The sequence below is a fragment of the Mizuhopecten yessoensis genome, unplaced genomic scaffold, assembly GCF_002113885.1.
Source record: "Mizuhopecten yessoensis strain PY_sf001 unplaced genomic scaffold, ASM211388v2 scaffold11133, whole genome shotgun sequence".
Lineage (NCBI taxonomy): Eukaryota > Metazoa > Mollusca > Bivalvia > Pectinida > Pectinidae > Mizuhopecten > Mizuhopecten yessoensis.
The window spans coordinates 120992-139052 of record NW_018408896.1 but is presented as its reverse complement, the minus strand read 5'-3'; the positions used below and the strand labels follow the sequence as shown (position 1 = coordinate 139052).

General features: G+C 34.7%; 1 protein-coding gene and 1 long non-coding RNA gene across 3 annotated transcripts; one reads left to right on the top strand and one right to left on the bottom strand.

Moving 5' to 3' along the window:
- Positions 1–912: 912 nt before the first annotated feature.
- Positions 913–17418, bottom strand: LOC110466387 (aldose reductase-like). 2 transcript variants are annotated; one of them, XM_021522836.1, is made up of 10 exons: positions 17268–17418; positions 7792–7959; positions 6976–7092; positions 5836–5913; positions 4699–4818; positions 4393–4499; positions 4080–4161; positions 3494–3577; positions 2456–2550; positions 913–1759 (listed from the first exon to the last, which is right to left on the bottom strand). In XM_021522836.1, exons 1-10 carry the CDS (start codon positions 17337–17339, stop codon positions 1717–1719), a joined length of 966 nt encoding a protein of 321 aa, XP_021378511.1. In that variant the 5' UTR covers positions 17340–17418; the 3' UTR covers positions 913–1716. The 2 variants fall into 2 exon arrangements, with proteins under 2 accessions (XP_021378511.1, XP_021378510.1); XM_021522835.1 differs by lacking the exon at positions 17268–17418 and adding an exon at positions 13340–13490 and having other exon boundaries at positions 916–1759.
- LOC110466393 lies at positions 14170–17346 on the top strand. Its single transcript, XR_002464731.1, has 3 exons — positions 14170–14537; positions 15439–15583; positions 17275–17346. It is a non-coding gene; the product is annotated as an uncharacterized LOC110466393 (long non-coding RNA).
- Positions 17419–18061: the final 643 nt, after the last annotated feature.

The window sequence follows — 18061 nt, the reverse complement described above, 5'->3', positions numbered from 1 at the left end:
GCTATAAGTGACAATATTGCCCTTAATACTCAAAATTTTATCCGTGGTTTCCTCATAGGAGATGACAATATGAATATAAATATTGTAGAATTGGTTCAGAGGTACATTGGAGACAAGAGACATTTCTATTAGATTCTTCTGTTCTGATTCTCAACAGGATGTTGAATTGTTGCATGACTCGATTATATGTTACAAACAAAATTTGTTATATATATACGACAAACATGATATGTGTGTACTATTAAATATTGTATGGAGAGGGCTTGTATAGGCTATGCCTGTTGCCCAATTCCGACTGTACTTAAGATCTGTGAATAATATATACTGAAATGAAATGAAATCCTTTTATTTTGCTCATGACAAGCAACAACTTTTATAAGCAGATGGATAAACATTTGTATTAAATATTTCATATAGAATAACATTAAAGAATTTAAAAGAAAAATAAATTTTAAGAGAAATATTAAGAAACGAATGATTGATTTAAAAAATATATAATTTACTTTATAGCAAATGGTAGTTTCTGATGATAATCAAGAAAGGATGACAAATAGTACGATACTTGCATTTGAGAGGAAAAGTTAAATTACTGCTACAGAATGGTTTAATTGATAAAAATGGTTAGGAATATTTACGTATTAATTATGGTCCTATATATACTTGATATATATCTAAATCAAGTATCGCACCCTGAAGGAAAAACTCACTTCAGCACAGATTTACGTCACTTTAATATAAGCTTTTGTCTCTGGACTTATTAATTGACTCTAATATTTTCATCATTAAAAAAATAAATCAAAACTAATTAAAGTGACACTTTAGTTAATGTTTAAGAGACACAAGTTTTGTTAAATTTAAAAAAAAAAGTTTTCTTATAAAATATTTCAAACTTATATGATATTCTTTTTTAAAACATCAATACAAAGTTAGATAATTGTCGACTTTAAGTCTACATAATTATGGTCATGCTGTACTAAACTACCCCTACACTCTCCCTTCCTGTTCCAATTTACCTTAACCTTTTCACCCGTAGATAACTTTAGTAGACTCTACGTATACCATGCATTTATTGGGATGAGTCCATTATGGTCTAAAGTGATGAAAGGGTTAAATAAGTTTATACAACAGAACAGAAAGTCGTGTTTACTTACTTTATCATGGCGCTATACAGAAACTGTATCAATATACCATTTTGACGGTTACATCCCCGTACTACCGTCAAAAACTGTAAACATACTCTTAATTTTTAAATTTATTTCCTTTTCCTGAAAATAAATACATTCTACAAGGAGATACTTTTCGTAGAACTTTTGTCTAAATAAATGTGAAAAGGAAACTAGATATTGCAGATTTCCCTCTTTCCTGAAACAAGTAATATATCAATAACAATGTTTTTTTTGTGCAACAAGACAGTTTCCTAGACTTCCAAAATCGAGACAGTCGCCTAGCCAACTGTCATCTTGGCAACACTAGTCAATTGGCTCTGTCAAACAACAGTTGATCGAAAATACAAATAAGGGGAGATCAGTCAAGATTAGACACAATGCAACGGGGTTACGTAGTATTGCCATAGGGAGTCATAATTGAATCTACTATAAATACTGAAATAAAAAACACATAAATAAATATGTATAAAGAAAACCAGAAATGTAAACGACAGTAACCTTTATTTTTCGGTAAATTATTTTCATGACTGCTGCCGCTGAGCCTCTGTTACTAAAACTCCTCATGGAAAGGATAGTATGGGCTGTGAGATGCACTGAAAAGAAACACAAAAACGAGTTAAGTTTAATGTTTCGTGTATGAAAAGTATAATTAATATATTATGTATTTAGTCTTTTTATTTGTTATCATTATCAGAAACCGGATGTTTAAAGCCGGATTGACCCGTGGACAGCAAATACTGATAATTATAAATAATTAATTGTTTGTTTCTTGTCCTCAGATGCGTGTATCAAATTTTGACGCATGTACTTTTCTTTACTATTATTTTTTGCTTATAAAAGCATATGTCAACAAGGTTACATGTATCAGGCCTCGACTAATTTTGCCCTGCGTGTTATATTCAAGCGTACACAAGTAGAAGTAGATATGAATCTCATTATGAGTTTTGGAGTTTTGAATCGTACAGATTAGTATATTAGGAGGCAAATTGATTTGATTTGGTTGTTTTTAATAGCACAGTGTAAAACATTTACCAAATAAAAACCTTTAACGGTTTGGTCTTTCCATAATCCATACATTGTATACAGAGAGATCATGAAATATATTTTTCTAAACTTAACTACAGATAAATGGACAAAAATTCAAGATGTTGTTGAAATTAAATGTTAAGTAAATAATGTACATAACATATCAAACATAAAATACTTTTGTTAAAATATAGTTTGATCAGATGTTATTTAAGGATGTAATAGCTTCCCAGTTTAGAATACTAAAGAATAAGGCGTCATACTCAGGAACTGCTCCGGTCCAGGTACACAAACGGAAATTCCGATTAATCTCATATATAATTTTCATTTCGTCCTCCTTAAGTTCAAAGTCAAAAATCTGTAAAAGAAAAATAAATCATTGTATTTTAACTGATATAATTAAATATGATTTTTATAAGACTAATTCGGTAGTTTCTATCATGATCCGAGCTTTTTAATATTTCATTATAACTAAAAAATCAAATTATGATTTAAAAAGGCAATGTTTGGAAGCACCGTGTTTGTCAGTATGATGATACTTGTATGATAGACAGATTATACTATGTAGCATCTTGTGACTTCTTTTCACCTTTCAGACTCAGTAATCATAGGACGATAATACAAAAGGTTTTTTAACCAGAAGCCACGCCTTATTTTTTATTGTTATAATTAACATTGATCACAAACGAGGGAATTAACTTCTTTAAACTGTTAGAAGGTGCATTTATAGAATAGTCAACCTAACCTAAATGTGCGTCGTTTTCCCGCGGAATATGTTGATATCTACTTTAAAAATTTTGAATAGAAAACTAAATTACACAATTAGAACGCTCTGAATGTACATGCTATGTTTACTTTCATATCTTTTCGCTGTTTCGATATTTATTTCTGTTATATTTCTTGATACATATATTTACTCTTGGCTTCATTATGAGTTCATCGCTAAATGTAATAACACTACCGCAATAGTATTAGCTGTATTGCGTAATGTTGTTACATTTCAAATAGAGTTGTTTTCATTAACGCATTGTATTCAAATTAAAAAGAATGAATAAATCAATATGTATTTGATTCCATAATTGTAACCAGGCTTATTGTAATTCGTTTTATCAACAAATATGTATTTAATATATTCATTCTTCAACCTTACAAACCTGGTATAATGCATGTTTACTTGGACATTTTGTAAGTGAGATATCGTTTTCAGATAAGGTTTTGATATTATTTTTGTAATTTTGTATTTGTATATACATTAAAAAAACTGACATTTTAGGCGACATTGAAATAAAAGTTATACATACTTCAAAGTTTTGTTTCTGTCTGGCTGCAGAGACGCTTTTCGGTATGATGATATATCCTCTTTGTATTCCCCATCGAAGTAGAACCTTAGTTTAAACAATACAAATAAACGTAATATTTGAAAAATTAGTTTATATTTTATATTCTAAAAGGCTACTATTTCATCTACACCGTGTAACGCAGTTCAATTTCAATCTATTTTGTTGTGTTATCAAAAGTATTTAAACAATAGATGGGTGAAAAATAGTTAATGAAATAGCATCTGTTAATATCAACAAGCATGTCTAAATACATTACTAGTTCAAGGGAGATAACTTGGGGTTTATTTCACAATAAGTTTCTGACTGTACATATAAACAGATAACATTGCGTGTTATCTTCCTTAAAATAATGTTTTTTTTTATTATTTGGTTAAGTGTGTGATGAGTAATTATGGATAAGTAAATATGAAATATTACAATTATTAGTTAGCCGAATTTGTCCGTGAGACATTTCTTTCTAAGTTGTTGTTTAAACGGATATTTGTGCCTCTGCTACAATGTGACAATTTTGTGTATGCCCATATATAGCTACTTAATCAATACTAACCTGTCCAGGTGATTTATTGTATTGGTTTGCTATCCTCACTATCTCCGACTCTTCTAGTAATTTTGGATCGTCGGGTTTTCGCCTTAATAGTCAAAAAGAAATATACTAGGATCAATCATAAACTATGTTAATTTATTGCTGTACATCCATTTAAATATACAACATTTTGAGCGTTTGAAATTTTCATCAAAAACTATATAATAATTTCATGGCATTATGATATATGCTAAAACACGTAAGTAAGCCTTTGTTTATCTGAAGTCGTCATTGGGTACACACTATCCATTTCTCGTATTTATTGAGAGAAACTTACCATGGGCAGTCACCTGAACCCAGCGGGGAATACGCCACTACCGAAATTCCTTTGGATTTACAGAACTGCAGCAACTTTTCATTCGAATTATAGGGAGATATTTCGATCTGGAATTGAAGTAATTTTAGTATATCAAAAACGTGTTACAGTATAAAACACCAAAACGCAGATGTGGAATTATTAAAGAGTTAAGGAAATATTCGTTTAATTACTATGTACATTGACATATTTCTTCGTTTGATGCCAAAAAGAGGTGTTTTTTTTTTTATCAAAGCTGAAGAACGTACAGTTTCTAAATGTATTTACCTGGTTACAAGTCAATGGATGTTTCAAACCAAGATCTAAAATCCTCTGGATCTGTTTAGAATTGAAGTTGGATACACCTATGGATCGACACATGCCCTGGTCAACCAAATCCTGCATGGCCTGTCACAAAAGGAACATCAATGTAATGAAGCTAACCATTAAAAGCATTTCTACCTTTGTATGCCATTTTGCTTTTTAGATTTGTTTATTAATGCCATTCCTTCCCCCTTTTTTATTTACATTTTCTTTAATTTACAACTTTATCCCCTTAACTTTTTAAAAAAACAGGTTAGCCCGGCTGTAATCCATTGCATGTTTATCGTATGAAATGGACATTGAAAAGACCAAGATTTTTAGGTCGCCCCCCGCCTCCAATTGAAACATTAGGGATAGTTTTTCCCTGTTCTTACTAACTACTCACCCTTTTCATGACCCTGGCTATAACGCGAACGTTAATCCCCAGTGAAAACCAACTTAACCAACCTCTTAATAATGTCACATTTTTTCTGAGCAAAAAATGTCAGTATGAAGAGATACCGACAACTCACATGGTATTGCTGTAAACGTGTTACGACACATGTATGTCATACTGTTTTGTCATTAGATAACAAATAGATTCCCATAAATCATAAACTATTTTATCATATCAATCCAACAATACGCATAGTCTAAACCTGGACAATATAAGAACCACAAACTGTTTATGACCAATATATACGATGTTTGACTGCGTTACCAATCCAAATGAAATTGATGAAACTAGTCTAAAATTGTTCATTTAAGCTAGCACTTGCAAGCAAAAATTCAAAATTCTTCAATTGGTTTCATTTATCTTATTTGAACTCTAAAAAAATAACGATTACTTATTGCATGATCCAAATATTTTACATTAGAATACAATGAAAATCAAGCTTTCCATGTCATTTTTGAAATTTAAAGATCCGACATCTTTTCTCTTTGTCTGTTGTTTCCCTCGTGACGTCATACTACACTATTTCAATACCATTTGATGCTGTCACAATATGTCATATTACATGTATTCATATGAACACAATTTGACACGAGTGTATCAACTGAATGATAGTAACCAGGTGATTAATGTCTATATTTAGAAATATTTTTTTAAGATGTACTCACTGTCCATGTTTCAGTAAAGTCTATATCGATGATATCAGCCCTGCCATCAGGAGCTGCTGGGATCAACTCGACATTTTCCTGAAATAATTTCACATTTTTTTTGTGATTGTAATGAATATGGTGTAACAAAACCTTATTACTTGTATAACACATGAACCGTTATGTTTCTCAGGCATTAACTAGAACATCTCGTTTAAAAATGAGTGAAATGATCATAGATAGTAACATGCACAGAATGTGTTACAATAGAGAGTTATGCAAACGTAACGATTTAAAGAAAAGCAAATCCAAAGCAATAAACTCAACTACTGCTAAGTGCTTTAAATTCGCGGGGTCAATATTTCGCGGTTTCGTATTCAGTACATATTCGCGGTGGTCAATTTCGCTATGCACCCGAATCCCATTTGTCGTGCAAAGTATTTTAGTGTCTTCATTTAAGGGTTAAACCTCGAATTACAGGTAAACCGTTTGCCAACACTGATCCAGAGCGTCGCCATCCACCAGGGACTTCACTCGACGTAACTTTGTAGGAGTAAACTGTAATCAAGTAATCACCTACCGTGTACACAAAAATATTTTGTGGCCGCTTATATGTAAGTGTTGTTTTTACAAGGACTGCCCTGTTGTCCGGTAATAATCTGATTTGAGTTCATTTACGCTTGCATAACAGCGTTGGGTTATAAGTAATTTTAACATGTTGTGATAAGGTCCGTAAAAGTGGTAAACATTTTTGATAATTTCGCTGGTGTTTAGAATTCGCGGATATTAGCCAAACCGCTAATATAGCGAAATTAAAACCCCGCGAAATACAACCGCTATACAGTAATACAGCTACTATGAGACCGGCAAACAAAGGTAATGATAAAGTTGAAAAGGGGGACAACAAAAGTAAATAGATATGTATATGCAAATACTGTTCATTATAACTGATAATTAATATTATCTGTTGGGAAATTGTATTCATATCGAAGGTTTGGACAAAACCAATTATTTAATATCAGTATATTAAGAGGCTTTATAGATAACAGCTCATCGATCATAAATGAGCACCACAGCGTTTTCATTCCAAAACAGAAAATTATGCGATGGATTATTGTGTAAGCAATACGTTCCTTCACTTAGATATTTGTTGAGACCTACCCTCATAGACATTGGCCAGTGTATGAGGTACAGATCCACGTAGTCCAGACCGAGGTTTGTCAGGGACTCCTTACACCCCTCCAGTACTCGGGCCTTGCTGTGATAGGTGTTCCATAGCTGAAATGACGTTGAAGTTTCTTTTGAAATGTGAAACCATTTTCATTATTTCTTAATAAAAATAATTTGTGAATGAGTGGGGTTTTTTGTACCGTAGAATTTTTTTTCCGAAAATTGTAAAAATGTTTAGCAATATGCAGCGAGTGAATTATGATTAAAAAAAATCCCCCCACCCCCCACCCATCCCATCTAAAAGTAAAGCAATTAAAAGCAGGTAGGTAGGTCTAGTGGAATTTATGTTTCCTGCCTCACTGTGTATGTGATCAGTTCATTTTCAATTTGCCGAACTATTAATTTAATTTACAGTACAAGCAAAAGCAGATCTAAAAACATTTTCCTTATAGTAATAAAATAATCACATGGAAATGTTATGTTCCATTAGGACAGGAATCGCAAACATAGAACAGTGTTCCATACATCTGTACAGTTTTTATGTATGGTCATATCAGATTCATAATAATAAGACCTGTATGATGGTAATGCTAACTAATACCAAACATTAGCCGAAAACAATGTCTAAAATATTATTATCGTAACTAAGAGAATTAATAGTAGAATACACGGATATCGTTGTATGAGTGAAAAATGAAAACAACATCTGGTTAAGTGTTAGTAAAATCAAATCATCGTTTTGGTAAAATCCACATATTACAAATAACAATTTTGACGATTAATTAATTTACAAAGAATAAAACATACTTTTGTTGTGATGAACAAGTCCTCACGTTTGACGGTTCCGGTACCAATAACGTCTTTAATTGCCTCTCCTATCTCCTTTTCATTTCCATAGATAAGCGCACAATCGAAATGCCGGTATCCCAGCCCTATTGCGGTCTTCACAGCTGCCGCTACTTCTCCAGGCTTTGACTGAAAGTAGGAAGGTAAGTTAATGGGGAATCAATGTCCATGAAATGTTGAAAAGGTTATGATACACTGAGTCTAGAATTAAAAATCTAGTGATAAATGTACTTATTTCTATCTTACGTGACAGAGTGGAATGATATGCAGGGAATTCCAACCACCGGCATGGTTTTTCAGTGAGATAGCTCCTTAACGTCCGTATCAGATCACTGATATCGCAAGCAAGGAGTTAAACACACCAACAAATCGCCTCTAGCACACATGATATGCAGGGAACCACCGGCATGTTTTTCAATGAGGTAGCTCCTTAAAGTCTGTAATCGCAAGCAAGGAGGTACATACACCAACAAATCGCCTCTTTCTAGCATACATACACACATGTATGATTGCATTTCACATATGGAGGCAGGTCCTCTTATCATCAATTTTACTACCTACACTAAGGAAGTCATTGAATTACCGCAGATTTTTAATAGGACATTAAATCCTATAAATCAAATAAAAAAATGATATCAATGGCCAAATAGTTTTTGAAATTATTTATAATTATAGCTCAGGTATCATTGGACATTGCATCCGACTTAAACATATAATTTTTTAGATGAACATCGAGTTATGTTTGCCCCATGCTCATCAAACTTTAACATTAATTGTTTGATGAACACAGAAGTTGTACCTGTCCCATTATCTAGGCATGAAATTTCAACAGAACATATTTGATCTCAACAATATGACTAGTGTAACAAAAAGCGGATGGCACTTAAATAAGGAGGCTACATTGTTAAAGGAAATGAGTTTTGTGAACACAGATGACATAGCAAAGAACAATGGAGCATGCGATACTTAAAACCACTGTATATTCAGGGGTAATTACATCCCAGGCGGATACTTCCCATCGCAATTCAAACTGGGATATGTTGGACAAATAAATAATTAAAGGATGTTGTAATCCTGGTAATAAGTGTCAAAGAAACAGTACGGAGGATATCTCCCCTTACAGTAACCTTGAGATGCTGCATCTCCTTAACCTGTGCAGGTTCGGAGAATAAATAAGCATAACGGTGGTTTTCATTCGTGTCTTCCACAAATAGGACATGGAAGAGATTTAATTTGATATAGTAATCCCATTGCAACACAATAGTTTTTGTAACTGTCTTTCCTGTCTACTTTCTCTCCCATTTACTTTTTCATTCTCGTGGTGATTCCCTAGACGCCCGTCCTCATATGACCCTGGCTGTTAAGAGGGCTTGAATCCCCAAACAAACAGCAAAACAGTCAGTGTGTTATATGCTAGATACGGCACTCATCTCTCTCAAAGCTCCTCAAGTGTGTGTGTGTTTCGTTAAATCAAATAGTGCAACAGTTTGACGTCAACGAACTACGCCCTTGTGCAGAAATCTCAATGAAGATCCAGAAATTCCCCCGAAGTGTTAATAACCAAGGTAAACATGGATTTCAACAAAGAGGTTCATCTTTTCTTTAGCACTAAGAACTATGGCAGATATAAGTAAATGTGGTAATTTTATCAGCTATTTGCTCCTGAATCAAAGATGCAAATTAACTAAAATGAACTTAAAGACGGACAAAATCAATATAAAATTCTAAATAATTATTAATCTCTCGGTCAATGGTTCCAATCTTATCAGTAATATGATGTTCAAACTAATGAATGACCTTTGTAGATATGGATTCAACATAAACATATCAAGTGAGACTCCTTATGGAAAATAACGATCGGATCTGGCTGAAATAGATTCATAAAATGATTAAATCTAAGATAATCATCGGAATTTCTACCTGTCTGACCAACGTTTTGTTCAGGGATTTCCCTCTACTAGCGCATGCGCATTGCACATAATTTCTTTGTAAACAAAATGACTGGCCGTGTGAAGTAAGCGAAAGAAAAGTGTTGTACCGTTTCAGCTACGAAGCGAAAAGTTGCCAAATGGGCAAAAGATAGCGCAAGGGGTACGTTACGGAATCATTATTGCCAGTGGGAAGTATTCAAAGCAGAAAATAACTGCCCTAGCAGTTAGTACGGTGCATGTATTCTTCCGGATTACCGGTTAAGCTGAAATGAAATCGACAGAAATGCTAGCGCTGTTTATGTTATGAATACATATCTAAAACTATTAACCACGCTAGTAGTAGTATCATTGAGTGAGTTTGAACACAGATGAACTTAGTTTAATATGTTAATGGGCATGTATCGAAGAGAGTTTACTTTGTGTTTCTATAATTATACAGTGGTTTATGCGAAAGGCAGGGATAAGTGACTGGTTAGTTTGATTTTGCCATGAGGCCCTCCAAGGGATAACTGTTGTGATGGCCACGACGTATTCTGTTCTGCCCTCTGTCGGTACTCGGGGTCAAATGAGATACGTGCGCTATTAGATTTACATAATTTATAATATTACCGGGATCAGTAAAATGGAATGGTTTAATTATATATTGCTGAATTAAACGTTTTTTGTGCTTTTTTTAACATGCAAGATTTAAATTAGTACTAATATGAATACCCGGCCTCCTCTGGCGCGACGTCACAATATATATAAAAAAATCGCTCTTCGTCAGAAAGCTACGTTATCGCAGCTAGATTTAAAATGTCAAAATGACGGACCAGGATGAATAACTGAGGAAGGAGAACCTACTTCTAGTAAATAGGATCGCATAATATTTTTTTTTAAATCGTAATTTTTCAACAGTTCATGTTTTCATATGAGATTGACTTAGAATGCATGATCATGTAACAACCTTTTCTCTAAAAAGAATTAATTTTCGACTTCGGGTAGAATCGGAATACGTATTGAAAAAAGGGGAAAACATATTTTATTACGTTGTAAAAATGGCGCGTGCTGCCGACAACTACGGCTTCTGTTTCGCACAAAAGCAACTGATTAAAGAAAAGTTGTCTCAACATAAAAAAGGTCCATTTACATGTATGCTTTAATCTCTGTAAAGAATTGAAAAAATATAATTATCAACATCTCAACACTTCCATATCTGACACATATTGTACATGTACACGTAGTGGTTTTGCCATACAGTTTATTGTGTGTGATGGCTAATATGACTTACTAAGTGTTAGCGTATGGAGACAGTGAAAGTGGGAAAGAGAGTATACATGCATGTATATGCATGGTCTAGAAAAAAATATTGGCCAATGACATTGAGTTGTACAATGTTATACATAAATTCACAAACGTTTCTCTTTTTTATACGCGTGCAGTTTGTCATTGCATATATGCACTTTATTGTAAACATTTGAAAAGGGATATTCGTCTCGTCAATATTCCTTTTTACAGAAAGATTTGTCCCATGGTTGAGGGAAGGTGTTTAGCCCCGTACGATCTGTACCGGTCACATTCCAGAACTAAATTCAATATATATTTATATGTATATACTTTTTGTTTAGTCCTATTATCACTGTTGACACTTAATTGTAAATGTATGACGGGAGAAGGCTGTGATAAATTGTAAAATCTTGTGCCCCATCCCTTGTTCAATTTAATTGGCAACAAATATATGTTTAAAGCTAAATAAACTTAAATTCCAAGTATTGGCAAGTGTGCAATTAACTTCTGATGATGAAAAATTATTGTTCAATAAGTTTGAATACGGACTTAGATATCATATTACTCATAGTGCGGTAAGAAGTTGCAGTTGCCTAACGGCCCCTCTCTGGGGGCCCCTTTGGAAACCGTTTCATGTCGCTCACACCACTTGTGTTTTCTGCCTAGTCAGGTGACGTTATCGGCGCTATTTTTAGCAGGGTTTTCCCGAACAATTCAAGTGGTCAAACTGGACATTTGGAACGGACTATGAATATTGGGATAGCGAGGTAACGTAAGTGGAAGTGGATACAATAATACATTCATTAAAAAAATGGCTCTTTACGTGATGTCCCTTTAAATAATTCCTGATTTTGATAGTGTAAGCAATCTGTCTGATCTAAGGTCAATGGTCTTAATGCTCACCTTCCTCTTATCTTAGCAAGACATAAACTGTACTAAAGTAACGTGACAGGAAGAGGTATTTATTTACCGAACATACATTAAACGACTTGATTAATAACATGATACATTTTGTGCAAATTTAAAATTTAAAGTGGAAATTGTAAATAACCAGATCGAGTATGTACCATTTACTACCAAACTTTGATGACGTGACAATGTTTCCATTTTATAAAACAGTCCAATATTACTGGGTTATGTAATTTGTTTATAAAACTAATGAAATTGATAACGATGCAGTGGATATAACATGAAAAAAGGATCATCAGACCGCTCGAGATATTATCATTTACGTATAGAAATGCCTTTTACGTGGAAGAAGTTGAATGTGTTAGGTTTCAAATTAACCAATAATCCTTTGGTTGAAATACTGCAACTTTGAATAAAGTCAATCTAATGCGAAGGCCTCATTGAATAAGATGTTTAACGAATTTGTTGAACAAGTGTTGTAAAAGGTTGGAGATATTGTCCTATAAGGAGATTATAAATTAGGTCTTTGGCATTGAAATTTGCGTGAAATATGTAATGATTACTTACCTAAATACAAATCATAAATAAAACGGTAAGAATTACTCAATACTCTACCGTGGATATTGGCCAAATTAACTGCATCAGCCGTGGCCCCAGTTTTTCGTATGTTCTTTTCCTTAGGGAAATATCTTAATTTTTGTTCTTTTGGAAAACATATTTGGGATAAAGGAAAAGTCTCAGGTAAAAATATATATATCTCCATCGATACTATCCCCATGGAAGTTTTCAAGATGTTTTTAAGTAAACGACCCTTCGAGTCTTGCCAGGTACAGCATCGGTAGCATCTGTGCAGTATCAAGCTATCAGTTTTTAGCATTTGTAGTTCAAACAAACAGCCTTCAAAACAATAAACAAGAATTATTATTCAGAAGAGACAGAGTAGGCATGGGGGGTTCCACTACTCCATGCTTCATTACAATGAGAAATAGCAAAACACACAAACAAACACCTTATTGCTGAAAAGCAATGTTTTTCCACATAAAATATAACCCCAATGGCGAACCTCCAATTTTACCCATTTAACATAAGACAATCTAGCTACGAGGTTAAGTTACACTAGGTCTCTGACAGCGTGGTCGGGATGTATCGGCAGAGGTCGTTATCGTTTACCAGCAATATTTATTATGATGCGTCAAAGCGTAACACATGACCTATATCTGTTACATTTGTTAGTTAAATCAACGAATAAAAAACATACGTAAAACATACGTGCATATATATAGTTAGTCATGTTGAAAGGAGTGAAAATAGGACTATATAGATATATGATGGACATACCCATGTCTGTTAAATGAACTGTTAATACCAAAAATCACTAATACTCCATTTCACCAACATCCTACCTTCCAGGTACCAAGACCAACACAAGGTACCTGGTACCCACTGAGTAACGTCTGTTCCGGTATAGCTGCCATGATGATTAGTGTGGTATGGCGTCGTCCTCAGCAAGTATGGTTGGTTGGTGGAAGAGTTTACATCTACACTCACTGACGAGGTCGGTGTTCGTTTGACGTATCAGTACTTATGTATGGAAGACTATGGGTGCCATGCAACTTTAAAATGTCCATAAAATACATTTTCTCAGTCCAGCTGTGCATTTGTTGTAACAAAATGTTTGCGGTTTTCGCACACTATATCCATTTCGTTGGACTCACGAATGCTATAATACTGTCGGGTATGTTATCTTCATGTCCTACTGTGTTAATCAATAACGCTTACAATTCCTCCGATAAAAAGTTTACGTCAAAAGGGAATTTTCAACCTGCATTGTATCTATAGTTTTAAGTAAACGACCCTTCGAGAAACTTGCCAGGTACAGTATCGATAGCATCTGTGCAGTATCAAGCTATCAGTTTTTAGCATTTGTAGTTCAAACAAACAGCCTTCAAAACAATAAACAAGAATTATTATTCAGAAGAGACAGAGTAGGCATGGGGGGTTCCACTAATCCATGCTTCATTACAATGAGAAATACCAAAACACACAAACAAACACCTTATTGCTGAAAAGCAATGTTTTTCCACATAAAATATAACCCCAATGGCGAACCTCCAATTTTACCCATTTAACATAAGACAATCTAGCTACGAGGTTAAGTTACACTAGGTCTCTGACAGCGTGGTCGGGATGTATCGGCAGAGGTCGTTATCGTTTACCAGCAATATTTATTATGATGCGTCAAAGCGTAACACATGACCTATATCTGTTACATTTGTTAGTTAAATCAACGAATAAAAAACATACGTAAAACATACGTGCATATATATAGTTAGTCATGTTGAAAGGAGTGAAAATAGGACTATATAGATATATGATGGACATACCCATGTCTGTTAAATGAACTGTTAATACCAAAAATCACTAATACTCCATTTCACCAACATCCTACCTTCCAGGTACCAAGACCAACACAAGGTACCTGGTACCCACTGAGTAACGTCTGTTCCGGTATAGCTGCCATGATGATTAGTGTGGTATGGCGTCGTCCTCAGCAAGTATGGTTGGTTGGTGGAAGAGTTTACATCTACACTCACTGACGAGGTCGGTGTTCGTTTGACGTATCAGTACTTATGTATGGAAGACTATGGGTGCCATGCAACTTTAAAATGTCCATAAAATACATTTTCTCAGTCCAGCTGTGCATTTGTTGTAACAAAATGTTTGCGGTTTTCGCACACTATATCCATTTCGTTGGACTCACGAATGCTATAATACTGTCGGGTATGTTATCTTCATGTCCTACTGTGTTAATCAATAACGCTTACAATTCCTCCGATAAAAAGTTTACGTCAAAAGGGAATTTTCAACCTGCATTGTATCTATAGTTTTAAGTAAACGACCCTTCGAGAAACTTGCCAGGTACAGTATCGATAGCATCTGTGCAGTATCAAGCTATCAGTTTTTAGCATTTGTAGTTCAAACAAACAGCCTTCAAAACAATAAACAAGAATTATTATTCAGAAGAGACAGAGTAGGCATGGGGGGTTCCACTAATCCATGCTTCATTACAATGAGAAATACCAAAACACACAAACAAACACCTTATTGCTGAAAAGCAATGTTTTTCCACATAAAATATAACCCCAATGGCGAACCTCCAATTTTACCCATTTAACATAAGACAATCTAGCTACGAGGTTAAGTTACACTAGGTCTCTGACAGCGTGGTCGGGATGTATCGGCAGAGGTCGTTATCGTTTACCAGCAATATTTATTATGATGCGTCAAAGCGTAACACATGACCTATATCTGTTACATTTGTTAGTTAAATCAACGAATAAAAAACATACGTAAAACATACGTGCATATATATAGTTAGTCATGTTGAAAGGAGTGAAAATAGGACTATATAGATATATGATGGACATACCCATGTCTGTTAAATGAACTGTTAATACCAAAAATCACTAATACTCCATTTCACCAACATCCTACCTTCCAGGTACCAAGACCAACACAAGGTACCTGGTACCCACTGAGTAACGTCTGTTCCGGTATAGCTGCCATGATGATTAGTGTGGTATGGCGTCGTCCTCAGCAAGTATGGTTGGTTGGTGGAAGAGTTTACATCTACACTCACTGACGAGGTCGGTGTTCGTTTGACGTATCAGTACTTATGTATGGAAGACTATGGGTGCCATGCAACTTTAAAATGTCCATAAAATACATTTTCTCAGTCCAGCTGTGCATTTGTTGTAACAAAATGTTTGCGGTTTTCGCACACTATATCCATTTCGTTGGACTCACGAATGCTATAATACTGTCGGGTATGTTATCTTCATGTCCTACTGTGTTAATCAATAACGCTTACAATTCCTCCGATAAAAAGTTTACGTCAAAAGGGAATTTTCAACCTGCATTGTATCTATAGTTTTAAGTAAACGACCCTTCGAGAAACTTGCCAGGTACAGTATCGATAGCATCTGTGCAGTATCAAGCTATCAGTTTTTAGCATTTGTAGTTCAAACAAACAGCCTTCAAAACAAAACAAGAATTATTATTTAGAAGAGGCAGGGTAGGGGTGAGGGGTTCCAATATTCTACGTTTCGTTACATTGACACATCATGAAGGGTTCAAAAAGTAAACGTACACCAGCAAAGTGAGAATAATGCTCCAGTCAAAACTTGATATGTCACACAAAACTGGTTGATGTTCAACGAACGTTCTACAATGCTGTGTTTTTGAATTAACAGTTATATGGAATAATTGAACAGTGCTATTCATTTTTGGCATGCGCGCATACATTACAAACATCTTATCATTTGCAGTTTAAACATACAGCCTTCAAAACAATAAACAAGAATAATTATTTAGAAGAGACAGGGTAGGGATGTGGGGTTCCAATATTCCACGCTTCATTACAATGAGAAATAATACCATAACACACAAACACCTTACTGCAGGAAAAAGCTATCAGTTTTTACTTTCCGATCATTGCGCTATAAAGCAGTAAACAAATACTAACCCGTCAGGAAGGGCTCAAGAAGTAAACGTACACCAGCACAGTAAGCATAATGCCCCAGTCAAAACGAACGAACAGCTGTATGGCACAATGGAACAGTGTGATTCATATATCTATCACCGAATTGTAAAGGTGTAGTCACATGTGTGTGTGTTATGGTCACATTTAAAGCGAATTTCCATGATCTATTATATGCTTCATGCACGCATTCATTTCACACCACTTAGCATATGCAGTTTAAACAAACAGCCTTCAAAACAAAACAAGACTTATTTTTTAGAAGAGGCGGGATTGATGATGGTGGGTGGTGGTGGTGGTGGTGGTGGTGGTGGTGGTGGGGGGCGGTTCTACTATTCCATGCTTCATTACAATGAGAAATACCAAAACACACAAACAAACACCTTATTGCAGAAAAGCAATGTTTTTCCACATAAAATATAACCCCAATGGCGAACCTCCAATTTTACCCATTTAACATAAGACAATCTAGCTACGAGGTTAAGTTACACTAGGTCTCTTACAGCGGGGTCGGGTAGCACTGGCAGAGGTCGTTATCATTTACCAGCAATATTTATTATGATGCGTCAAAGCGTAACACATGACCTACATCTGTTACATTTGTTAGTTAAATCAACGAATTAAAAATATCAACATAGCTAGACAGGTAAAACATACGTGCATATATATAGTTAGTCATGTTGAAAGGAGTTAAAATCAGACTAAGTAGATATATGATGGGCATACCCATGTCTGTTAAATGAACTGTAAATACCAAAAATCACTAATTCTCAATTTCACCAACATCCTACCTTCCAGGTACCAAGACCAACACAAGGTACCTGGTACCCACTGAGTAACGTCTGTTCCGGTATAGCTGCCATGATGATTAGTGTGGTATGGCGTCGTCCTCAGCAAGTATGGTTGGTTGGTGGAAGAGTTTACATCTACACTCACTGACGAGGTCGGTGTTCGTTTGACGTATCTATCGATTGGAGTAGTACTTATGTATGGAAGACTATGGGTGCCATACCACTTAAAAATGTCCATAAAAATAAATTCACTCAGTCCAGCTGTGCATTTGTTGCAACAAAATGTTTGCGGTTTTCGCACACTATATACATTTCATTGGACTCACGAATGCTATAAAACTGTCGGGTATGTTATCTTCATGTCCTACTGTGTTAATCAATAACGCTTAATAATTCTTCCGATAAAAAGTTTACGTAAAAAGGGAATTTTCAACCTGCATTGTATCTATAGTTCAATTTTTATCTTTTTTTTAATCACTGAAAATAACTTAAGATTTAGTTTTTATTTAAAACCAAGATAAAAATATTACACGAGAATACCGAAGTATTGACAAAGTTCGTTAATGGCTTTAAATCGATGAAACTAAGGCACAATATGAACTAGGGAATATGTACACATCACCCTTGAAAAACGTACATGGAAGGGTAAAGACATTTTCGCTTGGAAATAGTCGTTTGTGCTTTTTAACGCCTCAACATACTGGACATCATTGGCAACTGAATGCAGATGAATCGTGTCTTCAACTATATCGCACAAATACATTGAGACATGAACATGTTTCCAAAAATCAAAA

What these genes read in the sequence shown, in the direction of transcription:
- LOC110466387 (XM_021522836.1), bottom strand. Translation starts at nt 17,339, where the DNA reads ATGGCAGCTATACCGGAACAGACGTTACTCAGTGGGTACCAGGTACCT. An exon ending in ATCCATTGACTTGTAACCAG is followed by an intron (nt 4,500 to 4,698) that starts GTAAATACATTT and finishes CTTCAATTCCAG; the next exon opens with ATCGAAATATCTCCCTATAA. An exon ending in TGGACCGGAGCAGTTCCTGA is followed by an intron (nt 1,760 to 2,455) that starts GTATGACGCCTT and finishes GTTTCTTTTCAG; the next exon opens with TGCATCTCACAGCCCATACT.